Source organism: Panthera uncia, assembly GCF_023721935.1.
Source record: "Panthera uncia isolate 11264 chromosome A3 unlocalized genomic scaffold, Puncia_PCG_1.0 HiC_scaffold_12, whole genome shotgun sequence".
NCBI classification, from domain to species: Eukaryota; Metazoa; Chordata; class Mammalia; order Carnivora; family Felidae; genus Panthera; species Panthera uncia.
In genome coordinates this window covers 18,592,641-18,612,208 of record NW_026057579.1, presented here as the reverse complement: position 1 = coordinate 18,612,208, position 19,568 = coordinate 18,592,641, and the positions used below count along the sequence as shown (strand labels likewise).

Below are 19,568 nucleotides of genomic sequence, written 5' to 3'. Positions count from 1 at the left end.
TTATGTAAATTTAGAATTAGTCATTCCTTGAAAGATTAGAACTCAGCAGTGAAGCCATGTGGGCCTGGGATTTTCCTCACGATTAGATGTTTTATTTAATATTGTTTCTTTTTACTGGGAATAGGGCTATTCGCATATCCTATTGCTTCCTGAGTCCGTGTTAGTGATACTTTTTAAATAATTTGTCCATTTTCATCTAAAGTTTCATATTTGTTGGCCTAAAGTTGTTCCTAATCTGATTACCATGTTAATGTCTACAATATCTGTCATTATGTACCCTTTTTGTTTCTGGAATTATTTGTGTCTTCTCTTTTCTCTTGATAATTTTTGCCAGTTGGTTTTATTATTCTTTTCAAAGTCCCAAATTTTGCCTCGTTGAGCAATGTGAAATTGGACTGCAAATCTAATGAGAGCTGATACGAGATTTTCCAGAGATTTTTTTTTCACTGCTTTGTTTGGGTCTAATCCAACTCTCCTTGCACTTGGCTGGCCCCTCCGTGGATGTCTTCATCACCCTGCTTAGGCTGACACCACGCCCCAGGCTACCTCACCCTTCTTGGGCTCCCATCTGACCACAGGTCTTCCTCCTACACAGATGTCCTCACTTCACTCGGGTTCTAACAGCTCAGGCTGGGCTGCTCACATAGGCAGATACCCTCTTCATTCTGTTTGAGTTCTGCTTCCCCATGTGGGACACATGCAGACACACGTACAGGCTGGCTCTGACAACCCACATCAAGCCACCCTCCTTGAGGATGCCCTCCTCATGCTGCTCAGACTGACGCCACACATCAAGCCGCCCCTATGCACAGACCCCCTCCCCACGTTCCACTCCAGCAGACAGCCCACACCAAGTCTTCTTTTGTGGGGGGGTGTGGGGTATGTCTTTTTCATACTCCAACCCCTCACCAGGCTACCAAACCACATGGACACTTTCCTCGTCCCAACTTGGGCTATAACGCCACACGGCAGACCGTGCCTCCATGTGGTTGCCCTCCTCATCCTGCTTAGACTACGATGTCTAAGCTGGGCTACTCCCATCCACGGTCTCCATTTCACTTGAGCTCTGACATGCACACCAGACATCCTCCAGCACCGATGCTACTTTGCACTGCTCCACCTAATGGCTTGAGGACTGAATTATGCAGGAAGAGAAGGGAAGAGGAAGAGCTCAGATAACTGTACCCAGAGGTATTTTTTCACGAAAGGTCTTAGTAACATAATGCAATATATGAGTGGACTGGATCATAACGTGAACATAGTCCTACTGTGGGTCTGTCAAAGGTTTGAAAGCCACTGACCTACAAAGGTTCTGGAATGATGGCATAGTAGCACCCCCCATTTAGTGTGTTATAGTTTTCTGGACTATCTCAAGATTCCCTGTCACCTGTGGACACCCCATCCAAACTGACATTCTTCCATGGCAACAGAGATACAGCTTTGATTCTAGTCCTACAACCTGGGTTCTAGTTCTGCCCCTCAACCTCTCACTAGCCATGTTATGTTACCTTACATATTAAAAATGCAGATGTTACACAACAGACTTCTCTCCCAAGGCATAATATGGGGTAGTACATGAAAAGTGCCTTGAAAACTACAATAAACACGATCACACTGACATCAAAGGAATGAATAAGTCCTTTACATGCAATGTAACTTCATATTTTTTTGTTTATTTAAGTAATCTACACCCAACGTGGGTCTCAAACCCACAGCCCCAAGATCAAGAACTGCACACTCCATCAACTGAGCCAGCCAGGCGCCCCTGTAACTAAATCGTTAAACAGCTCTGTGAAATTCACATTTAATAGATGAAAAAACTAAAGCTTAAGGAGGTTAAGTGGATGAACCAGCATTTGAACCTAGATCTGTATACTCGACTCCACCATCACCAGTGGTATTTTTAAAGATTCAATTTATAAGTCATCTCTACTCTCAATGTGGGGGTAGAACTCACAACTCTAAGACCAAGAGTTGCGTGGTCGTCTGAGCCAGCTAGAGGCCCCCTAAGTGGTACTTTAAAAATGTGCAAATAAGTTTACTTTGTTAAAAGCAGAGCATCTTTGTTCTGTTACGGACTTTGAATTATTTATATGGAGTACCAAATGTTTTTACCCTTTCCCCTTAAATGTCATAATCCTTGAAACCTTTGAATCCTGTGGTTTTTCCTCTTTTCTCTGCTAACATGCAAGGGTTTTGGACTGAGGCAACTTTGAAATAATGGTGGCACCTGGTGCAGGGTCCTGAGGTGGCACAGTCATTTTCTTGGATGCAAAATGGCGGCCAACTTTAACGCCCTTGCATGTAGGTGATGGATAAACATGTTGAAAATGAACAAAGCAGAGCCTGGTTAGATCTAGAACTCTGATAGCTTGGTGCGTGGGGGTAGTCAGCCAGGAGCAGCACCCCCTTTGCCCCCAGGTAGAGGGGCTATCAAGAAGGCAGACCTCAGGGCAGTCAACTTGGCATTTCTTGAAACTGTCCACAGATCTGCCTAAGGGGCCTGGAGAGCTTATGCAGAGTTACTTCTGTGCAGTTGGACAAGGCCAGGCCAACCGAGGGCCTAGGGTGCATGGGCTTGAGCTGTGCTCTTCACAAGAGTCCAGCTCCAATGTTCTATTTTTATTATTATTTTTTAAGTTTATTTATTTTGAGATAAAGAGCACAAGCCGGTGAGGGGCAGAGAGGAAAGACAACCTCAAGCAGGCTTAACACCACCCAGCAAGTAGCAGCATTCTCCCAACAGCCCCCAAAGTGAAAATTTGAGCAGCAGTGATTGTACCAGTCAAGGACAAGATGGGTGGGACAGGAGACAGACTGAGCTGCAGGGAACGAACAGCAGCAGAGGGAGTGTGCATCTTCCACCCAGATAAGCACAATGCTGCTCCCTGAAGACATGACAGCCAGTCTGTGCAGGGGTAGAAGGGGCTTTATCACTGCCATGGACGGGCCTGGGGTGAACCAGAGCAGCTGTGAACAAATAGTACAGGAACCCCGATTCTAGGCCCATTAAGCTTTTATTTCCTAGGAACAAAGATATGTGGGCAAGAAACTCCAAAAGGAAACGAGCACAAACAACAAAATGACACTAGGGTGGTGTGCCAGGTGGGTGGCACACTCCACAGTGGACCTGGTCATGCCCTGGTTTTTTGGATCTACATCTGTCCCGTCCCCAAGTGCCCATTACATAGGTGGAGGGTGCGGGCAGCAAGGTAGAAAGCTTCCCAAATTTATGCAAAGGAGATGAATGTACTGATCTTTTTTGGTTTTTTTTAATCTTTTCTTAAATGTTTTTTGTTTGTTTTTTTTGAGAGAGAAATTGAAAGCATGAGCAGGGGAGGGACAGAGGATCCAAAGCACAATCCACGTTGACAGCAGTGAGCCCATGTGGGGCTCAAATTCATGAACCGCGAGATCATGACCTGAGCCAAAGTCAAGACGCTCAACTGACTGAGCCACCGAGGCACCCCGTACCGGTCTGTTCTGAGAGGACTCTTGGGGACAACTAACCCTCTGCCTCAAGAATGGAGGTAGACAGGTAAGAATGAGAGCAGCCTCGGTGTCACAGACAACCTGAAAGTAGTCACGGGCTCTCTGTGGCTGACAGAAACTATGCTCAAAATAGGACTGCAAGAGAAGCGACAGCTGGCCAAGGCAGCTTTGTATTTAATGGTAAACATGGCCAACCTTGTCAAATCAGGCCCCAGAACAGTGATAACCAGCACTGCAGTTTCTATTCACTTCAAAGGATCCTGATGATGATTAATCAGAAGCCATTACCCACTCCCCAGAGGATTTGCTTCTATACCCTTCGCTAGCAAAATCCTGTCCACTGCAAGCCTGGTCTTCTAGAGAATAGACTGTCAAGGGACAAGTAAAAACCCTGTCCTGCCCTCACACTTCCCACGCTATGATGGCTTCTACTGCAGCCCAAACATCTAAGAACAAGGTCCTTTGGTGGGCTAGGTAATCTAGTTCTTGATTGTCTCTGCATTATGCATCACATAACTCATCACTATACTACAGGCTGCCTCCGGGACTGGGACCCGAGCCCAGATCACAGTGAGGTCTCCTGCAGGATGAAGGTGGGGCTGCTCCCCTGGTGGGCTGAACCTTCTTCAGGCACGGCCATGGCCTCCTTGTCTCTGCTATTCTTCAACATCCCATTACTCATCTTTTCTGGAAACGCAGAGGTATCCACCGAGAGATCCTGGAGAACACACAGACCAAAGGGGATGAGACACTGCTTTGATCCTTGCTGGAAGGGAGATCAGCAAGGGGCGGCGGGAGAGAAAGGGAGAAGCAAAGCACACGGTGAGCAGGGAGGCAGGAGAAAGGAAAGGCCAGCATGTTGGGCACCTCTCCGGGCTGAGACCCTTCTGTCCACCAAGTCAGCACTCCCCCATGGGTAGAAGCCGGGGGGTTGCTGGGGGACGGTCCAGGTTCAGGCAAACAATCAGGGTTGCTGGGGAGAAAGGAAAGGGATGGAAGGAAACCTAGAAGGTCTGGTAATAATCTGGAGAGGTAAGGGAGGGTATAATCTGGGCAACATAACTGCTACCTGGCTGTAGCTTTTGCAGTGAAGTCGCTTCTGACAAGACAGGGGCAGGAGGTCAACAAGTCTTGAAAACACTGGGGAAATGGTCCGAGGGTTCAGGGTCCGGCCCCGCATTCCCCCTGAAGGCAAAGGCAAAGGCACTTCTGAGTCTCCTACCACGTAACAAGTGCACACCCAATAAGCCATCTGTTCTTGGGGCTCTGAGTCCTCAGCCCCTGCCAACCTCCCAGAGCTCAGCCAAGAAGTCTGACTGTTAGACACCCAGGAGCCCAGAGGGCAGGGTCAGTTCTACCCCAGAATCCAGATTCCCTGATTAGCCTCCCTCAGCCTGTCTTGCTTCTCTGTGCCCCCATCCCACACGCCCTCACCAGTGAGCCAACTGACAATCAGGCCCACCACAATGACTGTGGTGGAGTTGTGAGCGCTGTACCATAAATACGACAAGGAGTAGAACCGTTGCAGTCCTGTAGGCCTGGGGAGAACAGGAATAAGGATAGTTAGCAATTTACTGACAGGGCATTCCTCAGGGACCTGGCTCCACCCACCTACACTGTCCTAGGGTCTTGGGACCCAACTCTCAACATTGCCCTGAGGACTCTGGTGGTCCATCCCTTAGCAAGGCCCCTGGGAAACCCCTCAAAAATGAGCTATTCTCCCCAAGTAGAGAGTGAGTGAACCCCAACTCACCTGGAGCGAGTGGTTGAGGGCATCAGTGTGGTCATGGCAACGGTGGTCAGGTTACTAGGCAGGGAAAAGCTGGATATATTAGAGGGAGAAGGTGCCACGCCAAAGGCCATCTTGGTCACTATGCTCCCAATGCCAATCCAGAAGGCCATGACAAGTCCAGCCAATAGGCCCACAATGGCACCCTGCCCAGAGACACAGCACATTCTCCAGTTATGATGCCAGCCCTAACAAACCTTCACACCAGTTCCCAGAACTCACAGGGAGAGCCTTGCCAAGCCATTCCCCAGGCCCACCCCTGTAAACGACTGTGGAGCCAGACGGTCACTCACAGGAGGGTTGGCACAAGGAAAGAACATCCCGAGACAGAAGAGTCCGAGCAGCGGCCCCCCAACCATGCCAAAGATGCTGAGTGCTGCCTGCGGAGGATAGGGTTGAAGAAAAAAATAACAGAGAATATTCAGGCTCAGAGGCCCCCCCCCAGCCTCACCAATGTAGAGTACAGCCACCCGCCAATGGCTCAGCGGCCCCCTTGTCAGGTCTGTGTCTTCTACGTGAAAATGTTAGAATGCAGGATTCCAGAAGGCATATGGGTAAGGAAATGTGCTGTGGGTTCTCCTCTGAGGCTAAAATAATCCCCAGATGTCTGAGCCAACAAGGACCTGGGAATGACTCTGGAGAAGGCTACTCACAGCTAAAGGTGGTCCATCAAAGACAAATTTTTGACACCCATCCCTATACCATTCCCTTCACATCAGTGGTATTCCTCAACTTCCCATCTCAATCACCTCCTTATCTCCCTTAACAATTGCTTTCTTTTCTGCATAGTCCTTACCTGCAGCACAGGTCCCATCTGAGAAGAAATATAGGCCATTCCCAGACAAAGTAGCCCATAGCCAAAGGCTGGGGGGAAAAAAAGGGAGAAAACACGCAGAGGTAAGTAAATAGAACTAAAAGAAGAAAAAGTAGAGGAAAGCTCCTTCCCCAAACCGCTACCTCTGTGTCCCTGGAAACAGGGCATATTACCTCCTGCCCCAGCTCCAGGTCCCTCCCACCCGGTCCTCACGCTTATGGGACTCAGAGACCTTCCCAGGAAATGCCCTGAGATAATAAACAAGGTTGTGTGCTTCATGTGGCAAGCGCCAAGCCAAGGCTAAAGCCGGTGCCGTCAAGCAGACTGATGACAGTGCTTCAGGTGTGTCTTAGAAAGAATACAACTGAATAGATGAGGAAGCATAATCCCACCGAGGATTCTGGAAAGCATGATGGCCTGGACTTCAGAGAACTGAGGGAACCAGGGTCGGATCAGATCTTCCATCGTAACAGTTGCCAATGAATTAAAAGCAGAGGATATGGTGCTGAAAGAAGGAAGAAAAAGATGAGCTGTGCTGACTCTGGGAGCTGAGAGGCAAAACCACCAGGGGCCCTACTAAGGGAGTAGCACTCTAAAGGCAGGAGAAAACATTTGCAGCCAGAAGCCATCCTCACAGTTGGCAGCCGAGGAAGAGGCCTGGAAGGCAAGGACACCTGTCCTTTTCTGAGTGGGGTACAGGTTTTGATCAAGTAGAATCAATTCCTGGTGTCGTAAAAAGAAGAACCCTTCACCAAAAGGGGGGGCATCTCCTGGAAGATGATATGCTCTCTCCTATACAGATAAGCTGTCCCTCATCATCCACAGATAAAAGGGCACATTGAGAAACTCAGAGAGATCCCCTCCTCCACCTGTCACCTTGTGTCAAGCAGGGATCAGCTGCACCAAACCTGAGGAAAATGGTCAAAGAAGGTACCTGAGGGAACCACTGAAGAGGCAGGCAACAAAGAGCCCAGGCAGGCCCGGCAGGCCTTTCAGGAGATCCATCACAAAATACAGGACGAACTGCAGGCAGAGCAGAAGTGCACAGCTCTCTTGAGAGAGGAGCCCTTCCCCAGGGCAAGACATGTGAGAAACCCCCTACATGTGCCCCTGCCAGCCTACGGAAACCCGGTGATTAAGAAGGGCGCTAAGCACTGAAGGTGACCCACAGGAAGTAGAAAAAAACGGGCTCTGGAGACAGAACACAGTTCGCACCCCAGCCATGCCCAATTAGCAGTGTGACGAGCATGTGGGCCACCCCGATGACTTTTTTCCCTTCTATAAAATGAGGCTGTTGTGGGGATTAGACGAGACCGGGTACGTGACAGCTCCTAACAAAGCGCATCGCACGGTGCATAGTGGTGAGCCAATAAAGGTAGGTCCCCACCCCAGCAGGGTGAGCACTGTGATTAGGTGATACTGGGAACTGGGACCCTCATGTGCCAGATTGTAGAATCCCACAGTGAAAAGCCACTTACATCCATTTCCTACCCAGGATGGGAGTCCTTTCTGCAGCCAACCAGACACTCCTCTTGGAGGCCTAGGTTGGCCCTCATGGGCACAGAAAAGTGCCAGGGAGGCCTTCTCACCTGGTCAGGGGCTGCTTGAGCCTGCTGGGAGCTCATGGGGTACTTCTGGTAATAGGCAAACATGACCAAGCCAATGAGACAGCTCATGCAGAGGACCACCTGCTGGCAAGGGAAGACTGCATAGCAGGAGCTGCAAGACACCAGTGCCAAGGAAACAGAGACTGTTAATAGACATCTTCAGGCATGTCCCAAGTTCCAAAAGGCAAACCTGTATCCTGACCCCAATGGGTATGTTTGCGCTCTGGCATCATGCCCCCACCCCAACTGCCCCGTAGAACAGGGTCCCACCATCTTCTCTAGCCCCTGCTCCCTGGTCTTCCTGTCCATGCACTCACAGTATAGCAGCCTTCTCCGTGCGGGAACTGAGGTAGCGCTGCACCTGAGCCTGGTTCACCCCATACAAGGAGAGCATCATGAAGACACCCCCAAAAGCCAACGTCCAGAAAGTGTGCCGTACAAAAGGATCTGGATTCAGCCTGCAACAGATGCCAAATGGTCACTGTGGCATAGCCCCCAACAGTCTCAGCCTTCCTCGCACTCCTACAATGAGGGTCAGAGGAAAGCAGAGCACAGATGCTGCTGCAAGGGCCAAGGAGCTACCGAAGGCAAGAACCGGGTGGACACGAGAGACGGTGCAGCAAGACGGAGGAAGGGTTCTATCCCTCCAACCCACAGCCTCATTCCAAGTACCAAAAACATCCTGCCCCTCCTTACCCTCCAGCCAGATTCCTGTGATCACCCTCAATCTCTGCAGTGCCAGCTTCCCACCCATCTCAGTGCTGCCACCTAAGGCTTACACAGCTTGTCCTCTGCTTACTGCAGCCCTGAGTTCAGGCTCTAGGATGGGCTCGGCTCCGAGGCACTACAGACCCCAGCCAGGGGAAGGGGTACACTTACTCAATCCCAGAGATGAGGCCATGCTGGGAAGCCACTTCCCACGCATTCCCCAAGCCGCCCACCCTGGTTGATCCCACAATGATAACCACCAGCTGCCCTAGGAACATGACCAGCGTCTGGAACACATCTGTCCAGATGACTGCCTTCAGACCACCCTGCAGGGAAAAGAAAGCATACCTGACACAGATGTCTTTAAAACCATCCACAAATTAAGATACCCGACCACCAGCAAGGGCACTATACCACCAGGGGCCTAATTCCCACCCCACCCCCTACCTTCAGTATGCCGTCCCCTCTCCTACGTCCCACTTCCCACCAAAGTCCTATCGCATCTCCTACGTATTATTTCATCCCACTCTAAAACTCCATCCCATCTCCCCACCTACATTTTTACCTCATCCCTTCTTTTTCTTCCCATCTCCCCTCCTTACTTGACCTCTTCCCCCTCTCTCTTTTAAGATTCACCACACTTACCAAAGCAGTGTAGATAGTACAGACAATGCCTAGGGTCAGCACTGACAGCCACAGATCAAACCCAGTCACTGCAAACAAGTAAAAACCACAATTCTGTCTCTAGAAGAGGGTTTCCCAGAGACTAGAAAAAAACCCAGTAAGACATGAAACGTGCAGTCATCAAGGATGTAATAAATCATTCACTATAATCGAAAAAAATGTTCGAACCCCACCAAAAGGTACTGATTAACCAATTCAGACGAGACATGGTAATGTCTGATTAGCTTTCAAGTGAGGCGAACCAAGGTGCTTCCACCTCCGGCAGAGACAAGCCAAGGGCCCATGCAGTGAAATAACTCCCTGGCCAAGGTCAGATTCTTTTCTGCACACTCTCCTCTACCTGCCCCTCCCAAAGGTGTTTTCCCAGCCCGCTGTGGCTGACAGCCAGGGGCTGTGACTCCTCACCTGCATTGAGGGCCAACGATGGTGCATAGAGCACAACACCCATGTAGATCACCTGTCAGGTATGGAGAAGAGAATGTGAGGGGGAGGGGAAATGAGGGTGGGTACGGAAAGGAGAAAAGATGGACCTCAGCTCCTAATGGCCTCCCTTCATCTAGGCTCACTTTCCTTTCCCTTCTTCCAAATTTTAGCTTGCTGCCACCATACTGACTGTGCTGGAACCAGAAGGAATAGGAAACAGGATGACTCTGGTGGCTTCAGGGACACTGACACCTTGCAGGACCTTTAATCCTGCCTGAGAGCAGAGGAAGCTCAGAGTGCTTCAGAATGCCTGAGTTTGGGTCCCCCTACCATATCCCAGGCTCAAATTCTACCTTCATTTCTACTTACCATCTGAAAGATGAAGGTCACGGTCCCACAAATCCGCACAGCCTTATTGAAGCGGAGCTCCAGATACTAGATAGAAATATGCAGATACAGATATATAATCGTAGATATCTTTATATATTTAAAGGCATTCCTCCCCACTCTACCCCCACAATTCACACACAGCATCCCTCAAGAAATCCAGGAACATGAGGGAATATTCAACTCCTATCCACTCTGGGCCTCCATTCGCAGTACCTTCCTTCTCTCCCCACTCCCACCTGACTTCACCCAGAAAGAACTTGGAAACACATGATGTGTCCCATCGCTCTAATTAGGCAGAAAAGGTCCAGGGACCCAGATCCCTTGTATGTGCCCTCTTCCTCCTTTCCATCTCTGACCCTGGTGGTCCTATGTGCTCCTCCCTTCCTCTCTGCTCACCTCATAGGCACTGGTGAGATGCAGGCGGTAGAAGACAGGGATGAAGACGTGTGCAGGGATCACCAGTCCCAGGAAATAGCAGCAGCCCAGGAACCAATACTGGGTCCCAAATCGGTAGATCTCGGACGGCACACCCAGAATGGCCACAGCTGACTGGAAGGTGGCCAACAGCGACAGAGCCACAGGAAGACAGCCCATTTTGCGGTCTGCCATGAGCAGCTGGCCAACAGTATGCCGGCCCCAGCCACGAAAGGCATGGTAGAGCCCAATGGCAAGGGAAAGAACCAGCAGCAGGGCAAACACCACATAGTCCACAAGGGAGAAGGCAGATGTGACCACGTCTGTGTCTGAGGTTGGAAGCAGGGGAGTAGAGGTGCTAACCCCCACACTCATCTTCACTGTGTCTGTGACCTACAGTCACTTGCTGCTCCTGAGCTCTGGGCTGCCACTCAGCTGGGCAACGGCAGGCAAATGGCTACAACCTGGCTTCCGGCCACGATCTCACAGTCCTTCTCCTCCACCAAGTGACATTGTCCAAGGTGAGTTGCAAAGGAATCAGCTCCTAGTCAGGCCTATCTTGCCTTCATGCGCATCTGCCCTCAGGCCTGTGTATCCAACAACCATCAAACTTGGACCAGCCAGTTCTGTACAGCCCTTGGAGATCTGGAGGTCCTGGTATGGTTTTGGTAGGGGAGGAAAGAAGCAACAGAGTGAGACAGCCAGGAGACAACTATTTGGCTAAGACTGTTTTGGGCAGACACAGCTGAGAAATATAAAAACTTTCTTAGGTCTCCACCCCAGTAACAAAAGAAAAATCAACTCGAGCCCACATTTCTTCTCAAAAAATTTCCCTGCCCCCACCTGCAGGCACAGACCCAGTCACTACAATGTAGTAAGCCAGCAGACCCCAACCTGGCGCCACAGCCCAGCAGGGAAGAAGAAATGGAGACCAATAACAGCATGGCTTCCTCTATTTCCCCTAGCCTCAGCCCCCACCTCCCATATTCCTAGTGTCAGCTTCCTAACAGGACGCCTTCTTAGCCCTGATCCCTAGTTAGATTACCTTCATGGAAGCCCAAACTCCATTCCAGGCATCCCCAGGCCAACCACTTTGCTCTCTCCTGCCACCCACCTCCCAGTTCCTCCCTGTAACACAACAGCCAATAGCAGATCTGGGAAGAGTGATAGAATTCAAAAGTGAGAGGGTAACATGCTGGAGCCAGGAGTTCAACTTATGATTATAGAAAAGCAGATCAGCCAGGGAGCTGGGGCAAGGGCAGCTGGGGAGAGTGCTCCTATCCTCCTGAGGTAGACACCTACCTAGAGAAGTAATCCCTGTTCAGAGGCAGCACTGCCTGGAGAAGCTGTGTGTGCCTAGAGCTGGGCAGAAGCTGAGAGTCTGGCTCTGTACGTGGCGGAGGTGAAATCAGGAATTAGGGGTGAAGTGAAGTTCAGCAGTTATTTGTTCTGGCCGCTTTAAGGAACCAATGTGATCCAAATGGCCCTATCACCCTATGGCCCCCAAACTCTAGCTCAGTCCTAGAGATTCCAGAATGGGGAACAGGGAGCTCACATTCAACAGCATTCCTAGCTGGATTAGGCTTTCGCTGTAAGTCACACTTGGCACTGTGTGCTAAAGAGAATTACAAAGGAGGAGCTGAGAGAAATGGGAGAGTTGCTTTTCTGACTCCTGCACAAAAAATACTAATCCTCAAGAATATAGCATTATCCTCAGAACAAGGGCAAGATTATACACTTCAAAACTTAAAGGAATATTAAAAGATCACTATTACGACCCCTCGTTACCAACAAAGACACCGAGGCTCAGTGATTCAAGTGATCTTTCCAAAAACCACAGAGCTAATTATTGTCAGTCCAGATCACAGCTCAAGTCTGGTGATTCCCATCCAGCCACTCTTCATTTATACCATAACGTCTTCAAAGAATATCTGTGAGATTCTCACTGATATGGAGAAAATACCACAGCATGTCAGATTTTTAGATAGCCTAAATGATGACAGGTAATGTTGTTTTCGGTATCTCTTTTTTACATTTTCTTACCGAAGCATCTCACTTTTTGTAACCCAGCGGTATGCCATGAACTTCAAAAACTCCAATAATGATAAATAAGGAAAAAGTAACCATTACTATCACTTTTAAAACACCATGCCTCAGTTTATGCACTTTATACAAACATTCTCTGATTCTCAAGGAAGCAGAGTTAGACAAGTTAAATAACTTGCCTAAGGTTACAGGGCACAATACAAAACAAAGGAGAAAGAAAGAGCACTAACTGCAGGTATGACAGGTGATTCACCTGGGGGGAGGGGGACATCCTTACTATTCCTAGAACCAGGGTAGGAGCAGAACATTAATTGCAGTCAGTCATTCGCAGAACAAAGTTTAGATTTAAACTAGTCTAGACACACATTAATATAACCTATGTCTTCTGTGCTTGCCCACTAGGAGAAAGATCAGCCTGGCTGTCTTATGGTTCTCCCACACTGTGTTCTTGGGCAGATATTGCCTAGCTGGCAAGATACGGCCTTACACAGACCAAACCTGAACTCTGAACCTCATGGACCCAACAAAGATAGGAAATCAGAGCCGGCAACTCTTGGATCACATGTTCTACGAGTCTCAAATGTTAGTTCCCAAAAAAGTGTTCCCACCAGGTCCCTCTGGTTTAACCTAAAGATTCCCTGTGGCTCCTCTTTGGCAAATTTGACTATGACAGAGGTGATGAAAAATACTAGGAGTAAGAGAGGGTGTCTGCTGTATGCAAATAAGAATGTGTAGCCTCTGTCTCCCTCTCTCTCTGTCCTGCTTGCTTTCTTCTCTCTCTCTCTCTCAAATAAGTAAACATTAAAAAAAAAAAAAAGAAAGAAAAAAAGAAAAGAACATGTAGGGTTAGTGACAAAGATAGAGCGGTTACAGAAAGGAAAAAAGTCTCGGTATAGACTAGAACAGACTTACAGAACTGGTGACCCTCTACTTCTGGGGTAAATTGGTGGAGCTTCTTGATAGAATTCTATTAGCATGAGGTGCAGAGAACCTTCCCAGAAGGCTGAAGAGAGGCAGGCAAGACAGGTAAAACCTGACCCAGTGAAGTGTTCCTTAGACAGGATTCTGATTCTAGGAACAGGAGAGTTAGTGGCTTTCTAAAAACTCTACACCATTGTAAAGCCCATGGACTCGCATCTGAGACAGTGGGAGCCAAAAGTAAGAGCTGAGTTGTGTCACTAAAACTGAAACACACAAGGCACAAATAGTGGACTGTGAGACCCCTTCTTAAAACTATAACACACACAGAAAGGGAAGAGAATCACTTACACCACCCTACCCCCCCCAACCCCTGCCTGCGCTGAACTGCCTGGACTCCTACAAAAGGCAAATGGGGCCACCACAGGACCCACTGCCTTAAAAAGATTCCTTCAAAATCTGTCCTTGTGCCTAGAATTCCTCAAGGTCTGAAAGGGTTTAGTACCCTCATTAAAACGCTAATAACTACCAAAGACTTAGAGAACGTGCCGCCAGCTGAAAGTAAATCCTTTTAGGAGAGTCCACGTGCCCGTGGATAAGGGCAAGGGAAGCCCGGGGGGCCACTCTAGAGGAGTTAGCTTTGATGAGCTTTTGCCTGGCCCTCAGCAAAGGCACCACGCAGTCCCTTCGGGCGCGGGGCTCCCCAGGGCCACCCTCGGGGAGCGGTCGCCTTTCCCTTACCTCCGTGGCTCAGCCAGGGCTAAGAGAGTCCAGTCGTTTTTCTCGTGATCAGCATCAGCCCGTTTTTCTGGGAAGGCAAAGGAGATAAGAAGGCAGCGAAGCGCGTGTCCCGCCCCTCCCTCCTCACCAAGCTCCGACAGCCACGCGGTCTCCTGACTGAGGTGACGGGGCTAGGGTGCCCAGGGCGTCCCCAGGCTCATCTCCTCCCGCCGGGGTTTGCCCTTCACTCTTCGCTCCTCCATCACCCTTACCCTCTTTATTTGCTGGCTTCCCGCCTTCCCTCCACACGTGAGGTGGCTTAACCACTAGCACCACGAGGCTCGCAACTCAGATCTTCCCGCGCCTCCACGAGGGGGGCCGACTCGCCCCGCCCCTCCCTGCCTCGGCGCCACTCTCGGTAGCCTTTGGACACTGGCCCCCTGGCGCCGGCCCGCCCCGTTTGCCGGGTCTCCACGGTTGAGTGCGGCCGCGGTGGCAAAGCCTGGCCTGCCACCTGCCGGCTGAGTGACAGCGGGGCCCGCCCCCGGGCCGCCTCGCGTGGCGCCGCCATGTTTACTGAGGGCGGCGGGAGCTGCAAGCCGCTGCGGTGACGCGACCTCGGCATCCGGAAGCGAGGAACGCGGAGCTGAGAGGGCGGCGGCTGGGAGGCCTTCGCTAACGGGGGAAAGGAGAGGGGGTTGGCCAGTCCTCTCTAACGGGGACTGGGACGCACTGAAAAGAGCTCTGACCTCCTCAACCCGCAGCAATCCCCCAGCCCGCTTCGGGCCGACTGGGCCACACCCGCGGAGGGCGGAGCCACACGCGCAAATCTCGCGAGGCGCTGAGAAGGACAAAGGGAGCGAAAAATGGCTCCTCGCGGGCCGGGTAGTCCTTCGAACCTGGTGCCTTGGGCAGCTGCCGTGCTCCTTGTTGTGGGCGCGAAAAGGGCCCTGGCGCTACCCGAGGTACAGAAACAAGTTAGAGGTCGGACTGCAGCATAGTTCCTGGGCAGCCTTGTTTCGCGCTCGCCCGCCCTGGTCTCTCGGCTCTCCCCAGCCCGCCGGTGGCGACGATTTCGTCCCTGAGGCTTGCCTCGCTGTAGCCCCGCCGGCTCCTGCTCCCGTGTACTCACGCTGCGTAGGTCCCCCAGTGACCTCGCCTTGCTGACGTGGACCTTTAAAATTTGATCTCCTTGCTCTTTTGAATAATTGTAAATTGTTCTTCTACCGACCTGTACAGCGTCCTCTGACTGTACTTCACGCTCGTCACGCGCGAATGCCGTATATTGTGCCCTGGCAGGACTGTACTTTCTGTAATGCTTGATGACTTCTTTGTATACCTGCAGTGCTTTTATACCTGGCCAAACCGGGTCTGTCAGATTGAGAAGTCACTGGATAGGGCATAATAAATATTGTCGAATGGTGATCCTCGAAGACGAGGGCCTGTCCTGGGTGAGCTCTGGTACAGAAAGTCTCTAGTGTGCTGATTTGGCGCCTGGCTCTAGGCGAAGAAATGCATCTCCTAGTCAAACTTAACATAAAGATAGGACACCTATCGTTAAAGGAATTTTGAAGAGTGTACTCGTAGTTAACTTTTGACCCCTGCTTGTTCTTGGTTTTTCTTTCTGAATTCCTAACCGTTTTCTCTCCTCTGCAGATATGCATCCAGTGTCCAGGGAGTGTGCGAAATTTGTCAGAAGTGGCGCTTTATTGTAAGCAGACACCGGAGCTAATGCTGCAGGCCCGCTGCTGCCTGAATCAGAAGGGCACCATCCTGGGGTGAGAGAGAAGACAACCCTGGATACTGGAAGAGTTCTGGAACTGGATTCTTAAAGGCTTACCTGATTGGCTATTGGGATAAATATTGGTGCCTATTTTGGAGTCATCCAAGCCATGATTCTCACACTTTAAAAAAAAATTTTTTTTTAAGTTTGTTTATTTTGAGAGAGAGAGACAGAGAGTGAGTCAGGGAGGGGCAGAGAGAAGAGAGCATACCAAGCAGGCTCCACAGTGCATGGGGCTCAAACTCATGAACCGTGTGATTCTCATGCTTTTAAATGTGTTAGTAGCATTTTTAGCTAGTTAAACAACCCTGTTATTCTTCTATGCAGTTGAAACTGCATAGAAGTCATAATTTTTACCCACTTAAAAAAAAAAGGCTTTTATGGCTTTCTTTTAAAAGAAGCTTTGTTCTCTTGTTTGTTTTCAACTCTGGATTATTCACTGTGTGTCTCCATGAAATGACTCCCTTAGCCTCCAAGGCACGATGCTAACAGAATTTTCTTCCCTTCCAATTAATTCAAGTTTGTCTTTGAGGCAAATTCCTCTTTCATCCCTCATGAACATTAATCTCTGCATTTACTCCCTTTACGCTCTTGAGGCTCCACCTAGTCTCATGACTTCAGCTATAACCACCACGCAGGTGTCTCCCAAAACTGGATCTCTTTTAGTATCCTTGGCCCTCTCCAAGCTGTACACATGGGCACCTCTAGCTTTCTATTAAGCATTTCCTCTTGAGAGCACCCTCATTTCAAAATCATAAACGTCATCTGTCTTCCATTCTCTTCCTTCTCTAATTACCTAAATACTTCCTTATAGGAAACTATCTGAAAACCACTTTTTCCCTATTATCCCTCCGTTTTTAAAATTTAATTGTCTGTTGCCCTCAGGATAAAGTTCAAACCATAAACCACCACAGATTGGTTTCAATCCACCTTCCCAACATTTTTTCCCAATTATTTGTCCACTAAAATCCTTCACAAGGGTTTGGCTTCAGCCAGACTTGCCTACTTACAAAAGCATTCCACTTTTGTTTTCTTTGTTCAGGCCTCTCTCCTTACCTGAAATGTCCTTCCTCCACCAAATTAAAACATATTCATCCTTTAATTCCAGCATCTTCTGTGAATGCTCTCTACTACCAAATACCAGAGTAATATCTCATTTTTTTACTTCCTCTAATCCTTAGTGTTTGTACCACTTAAAATTATTTATATACTTTTCTGTGATTTCTTTCATATTTTAATTTAATGTTTATATTGCTTTTAAATTTTTGGTTATGGTCTTCCTCTGCTATGTGGTAAGCCACTTGAAAGCTAAGATACTGAGGGTTTTCTTTTATTCTCCCAAGTTTTGCAGTTAGTAGGTACTCAGTAAATATTTGAGAAATAAAGGAACTAGCAATAGATAGTGAAGAAAAAAATAATGTGGCATGGTCCTTAACATCCAGTAATTTATCTCCAATCTGTGGTAGAAAATGCATTTGGAGGGGCACCTGGGTGCTCAGTAAGTTAAGCATCTGACTTCAGCTCAGGTCATGATCTCACTGTTAGTGGGTTCAAGCCCCACATCAGGCTCTGTGCTAACAGCTCAGAGTCTGGAGTCTGCTCCAGATTCTGTGTCTCCTGCTCTCTGCCCCTACCCTACTTGCACACACACACTCTCTCTCTCTCTCTCTCTCTCTCTCTCTCTCTCTCTCAAAAATAAACACTTAAAATTAAAGAAAAGAAAATGCACTTGGAAAAGACTTTCATTTATGTGACTTGCATTTTTTTTCCCATTTGAAGGCCCTTTGTGAATCTGAGAATCATAATACAATGTGAGATTCACTAACCTAGACAAGAAACAAATTTCTTCCAATATATGCACAGATGCATAGGTATACTGATGAGAACAGCACCGTCCAATAAAACTTTCTGCTATGATGGAACTGGTCCATATCTGTACTTTCCAGTACAGTAGTCACTAATCACAAGGGGAGTGGTTACTGAATACTTGAAATGTGGCTAGTGCAAATGAGAAACTGAATTTTTTTCACTTAACTTAAATAGCTACATGTAACTAATGGTGACAATGGGACAGTGCAGATTAAAACATATACCACAGCATCTAGTGTGTGGCCCTGAACACAGCTGTGTTCACTTAATATTAGCTGTAAAAAGGGTTGTATTAGTTTACCATGAATGAAGAAGAGAGACATAATTGTACTGATTATTTCCTCAGGCTGGATCTCCAGAACTGTTCTCTGAAGGACCCTGGTCCAAACTTTCCTCAGGCACATACTGCTGTCATCATGTAAGTGGTTGGTTATCCTCCCTCCAAAGGGCCAGTGTGGTGAAAGGGTGATGGGAAAAGTCTTTAAGGATGAACTTCTAAAAAGAAGTTTGAATATTAATGTCGAACGTGGGCAACTCAGAATAAGAACTGGATTGCCAGTCCAGGAAGATGTGTAAATGGAAGTAGAGTGTTTTCCTAGAGCACAGTGCTAACAACGTATGCTTTGCAGAGACCTGCAAGCAAACCCCCTCAAGGATGACTTGGCCAACATTTTCCGTGGCTTTACCCAGCTCCAGACTCTGTGAGTAAGGGTACAGGGTGTGGGAGAGAACCAAAAAGGGACAGTGCTGTGAGCGCAGCAATTTGGGGCTGTGTGTTATGACTGCCTGTGTTGTGTTCAGGATACTGCCACAAGATGTCAGCTGTCCTGGAGGTATTAATGCCTGGAATACTGTCACCTTTTATATGAACAACCAAACCTGTCAAGGACAAAGGAACCTTTGCAACAGCACGGGGGACCAAGGTATGTTGTCTCACTTCCATCCTTCTAGGAACTGCCTTTCTTCACGTCTACTCTCCATTTTAGGTCCAACAGTAAAGTTGCGTACGTGCCTCTTGTTCAAGTTTCTGAAGCTCTAACACCATGAAAGGAAAGGTCATGAGATGCATTTTATTATTGTTGTTGTGTTCTGTTTATCTGAAATATTCTTTCTTCTACTTTGACCTAGAAATAATTGAGAGAATGAATCTAAGTTGAAGCTCGATATTCGAGAAATCTACATGATGAGATCCAGTGATTTTCTCTGTTTCTCTCTGGCTCCCAGAAATGTGTCCTGAGAATGGATCCTGTGTACCTGATGGTCCAGGTCTCTTGCAATGTGTCTGTGCTGACGGCTTCCATGGCTACAAGTGTATGCGCCAGGTGAGGAATTAGGCCTTCTTATTAGGAATAGGAGAAATGCATAAGGAAGAACCTCTTTGAAAGAAGAGCCATAAGACCAGAACTGATGCAAATCATCTAGAGAAGGAAACTCTAAGAGAATTGCCCTGGGTAAGGGGATTGGTATGCTAGGAAAGAAATAGCTGTTAGGATGTAGTCCTTGATGAAACGCTGTATGAAGTTTTTTTGGTCTGTCATTCACAGGGCTCCTTCTCCCTGCTTATGTTCTTCGGTATTCTGGGATCCACCACATTATCCGTCTCCATTCTGCTTTGGGGGACCCAACGCCGAAAAGCCAAGGCTTCATGAACTGCATAGGTCTTCCTACTGACTTAAAGATTATCTTGATCTGCCTTAGCCCAGCCAGGGAGATTTTCTACCTAGACAGGCATGGTGGCCAGCAGATCCTCCTCAAGGATGAAGCCGCCATTTGGCAGGAAGATGGGAAGTTGCATAGCTTTGGGGTGTTGTGGACACTGCAGTCCAGGAGTGGACAAGGACCGGTGCCCCATTTGTGCTTGACTATAATAAACATCTTTACTTGTCGTTCTTTTTTTGTTTTTTTAATTTT

The 19,568-nt window shown here is 48.5% G+C and overlaps 2 protein-coding genes across 4 annotated transcripts; one reads left to right on the top strand and one right to left on the bottom strand.

Moving 5' to 3' along the window:
- Positions 1-1,653: 1,653 nt before the first annotated feature.
- On the bottom strand, positions 1,654-14,588 carry SLC5A6 (solute carrier family 5 member 6). Of its 3 annotated transcripts, XM_049652395.1 has the most exons (18): positions 14,278-14,588; positions 14,027-14,093; positions 11,624-11,708; positions 10,304-10,975; positions 9,887-9,952; positions 9,500-9,551; positions 9,056-9,123; positions 8,582-8,736; positions 8,020-8,160; positions 7,685-7,814; positions 7,030-7,118; positions 6,488-6,600; positions 6,078-6,145; positions 5,575-5,661; positions 5,246-5,427; positions 4,927-5,030; positions 4,562-4,677; positions 1,654-4,210 (listed from the first exon to the last, which is right to left on the bottom strand). In XM_049652395.1, exons 4-18 carry the CDS (start codon positions 10,694-10,696, stop codon positions 4,058-4,060), a joined length of 1,917 nt encoding a protein of 638 aa, XP_049508352.1. In that variant the 5' UTR covers positions 10,697-10,975; positions 11,624-11,708; positions 14,027-14,093; positions 14,278-14,588; the 3' UTR covers positions 1,654-4,057. The 3 variants fall into 3 exon arrangements, with proteins under 3 accessions (XP_049508352.1, XP_049508354.1, XP_049508353.1); XM_049652397.1 differs by lacking the exon at positions 11,624-11,708; XM_049652396.1 differs by lacking the exons at positions 11,624-11,708; positions 14,278-14,588 and having other exon boundaries at positions 14,027-14,270.
- A 185-nt stretch (positions 14,589-14,773) lies between these two features.
- On the top strand, positions 14,774-19,551 carry ATRAID (all-trans retinoic acid induced differentiation factor). The gene is made up of 7 exons (XM_049652398.1): positions 14,774-14,970; positions 15,662-15,783; positions 18,004-18,075; positions 18,287-18,358; positions 18,459-18,580; positions 18,882-18,979; positions 19,202-19,551. The coding sequence occupies exons 1-7, from the start codon at positions 14,872-14,874 to the stop codon at positions 19,304-19,306; spliced, it is 690 nt and encodes a 229-aa protein (XP_049508355.1). The 5' UTR covers positions 14,774-14,871; the 3' UTR covers positions 19,307-19,551.
- Positions 19,552-19,568: the final 17 nt, after the last annotated feature.

Excerpts from the sequence above, each read along its gene's own strand:
- SLC5A6 (XM_049652395.1), bottom strand. The coding sequence starts at position 10,696 with ATGAGTGTGGGGGTTAGCACCTCTACTCCCCTGCTTCCAACCTCAGAC. Across the intron at positions 9,953-10,303 it reads ATCTCACCAGTGCCTATGAG|TATCTGGAGCTCCGCTTCAA; the intron begins GTGAGCAGAGAG and ends ATTTCTATCTAG. Across the intron at positions 5,428-5,574 it reads TTCCTTGTGCCAACCCTCCT|GGTGCCATTGTGGGCCTATT; the intron begins GTGAGTGACCGT and ends GTCTCTGGGCAG.
- ATRAID (XM_049652398.1), top strand. The coding sequence starts at position 14,872 with ATGGCTCCTCGCGGGCCGGGTAGTCCTTCGAACCTGGTGCCTTGGGCA. Across the intron at positions 18,076-18,286 it reads GCACATACTGCTGTCATCAT|AGACCTGCAAGCAAACCCCC; the intron begins GTAAGTGGTTGG and ends TATGCTTTGCAG. Across the intron at positions 18,581-18,881 it reads CAACAGCACGGGGGACCAAG|AAATGTGTCCTGAGAATGGA; the intron begins GTATGTTGTCTC and ends TCTGGCTCCCAG.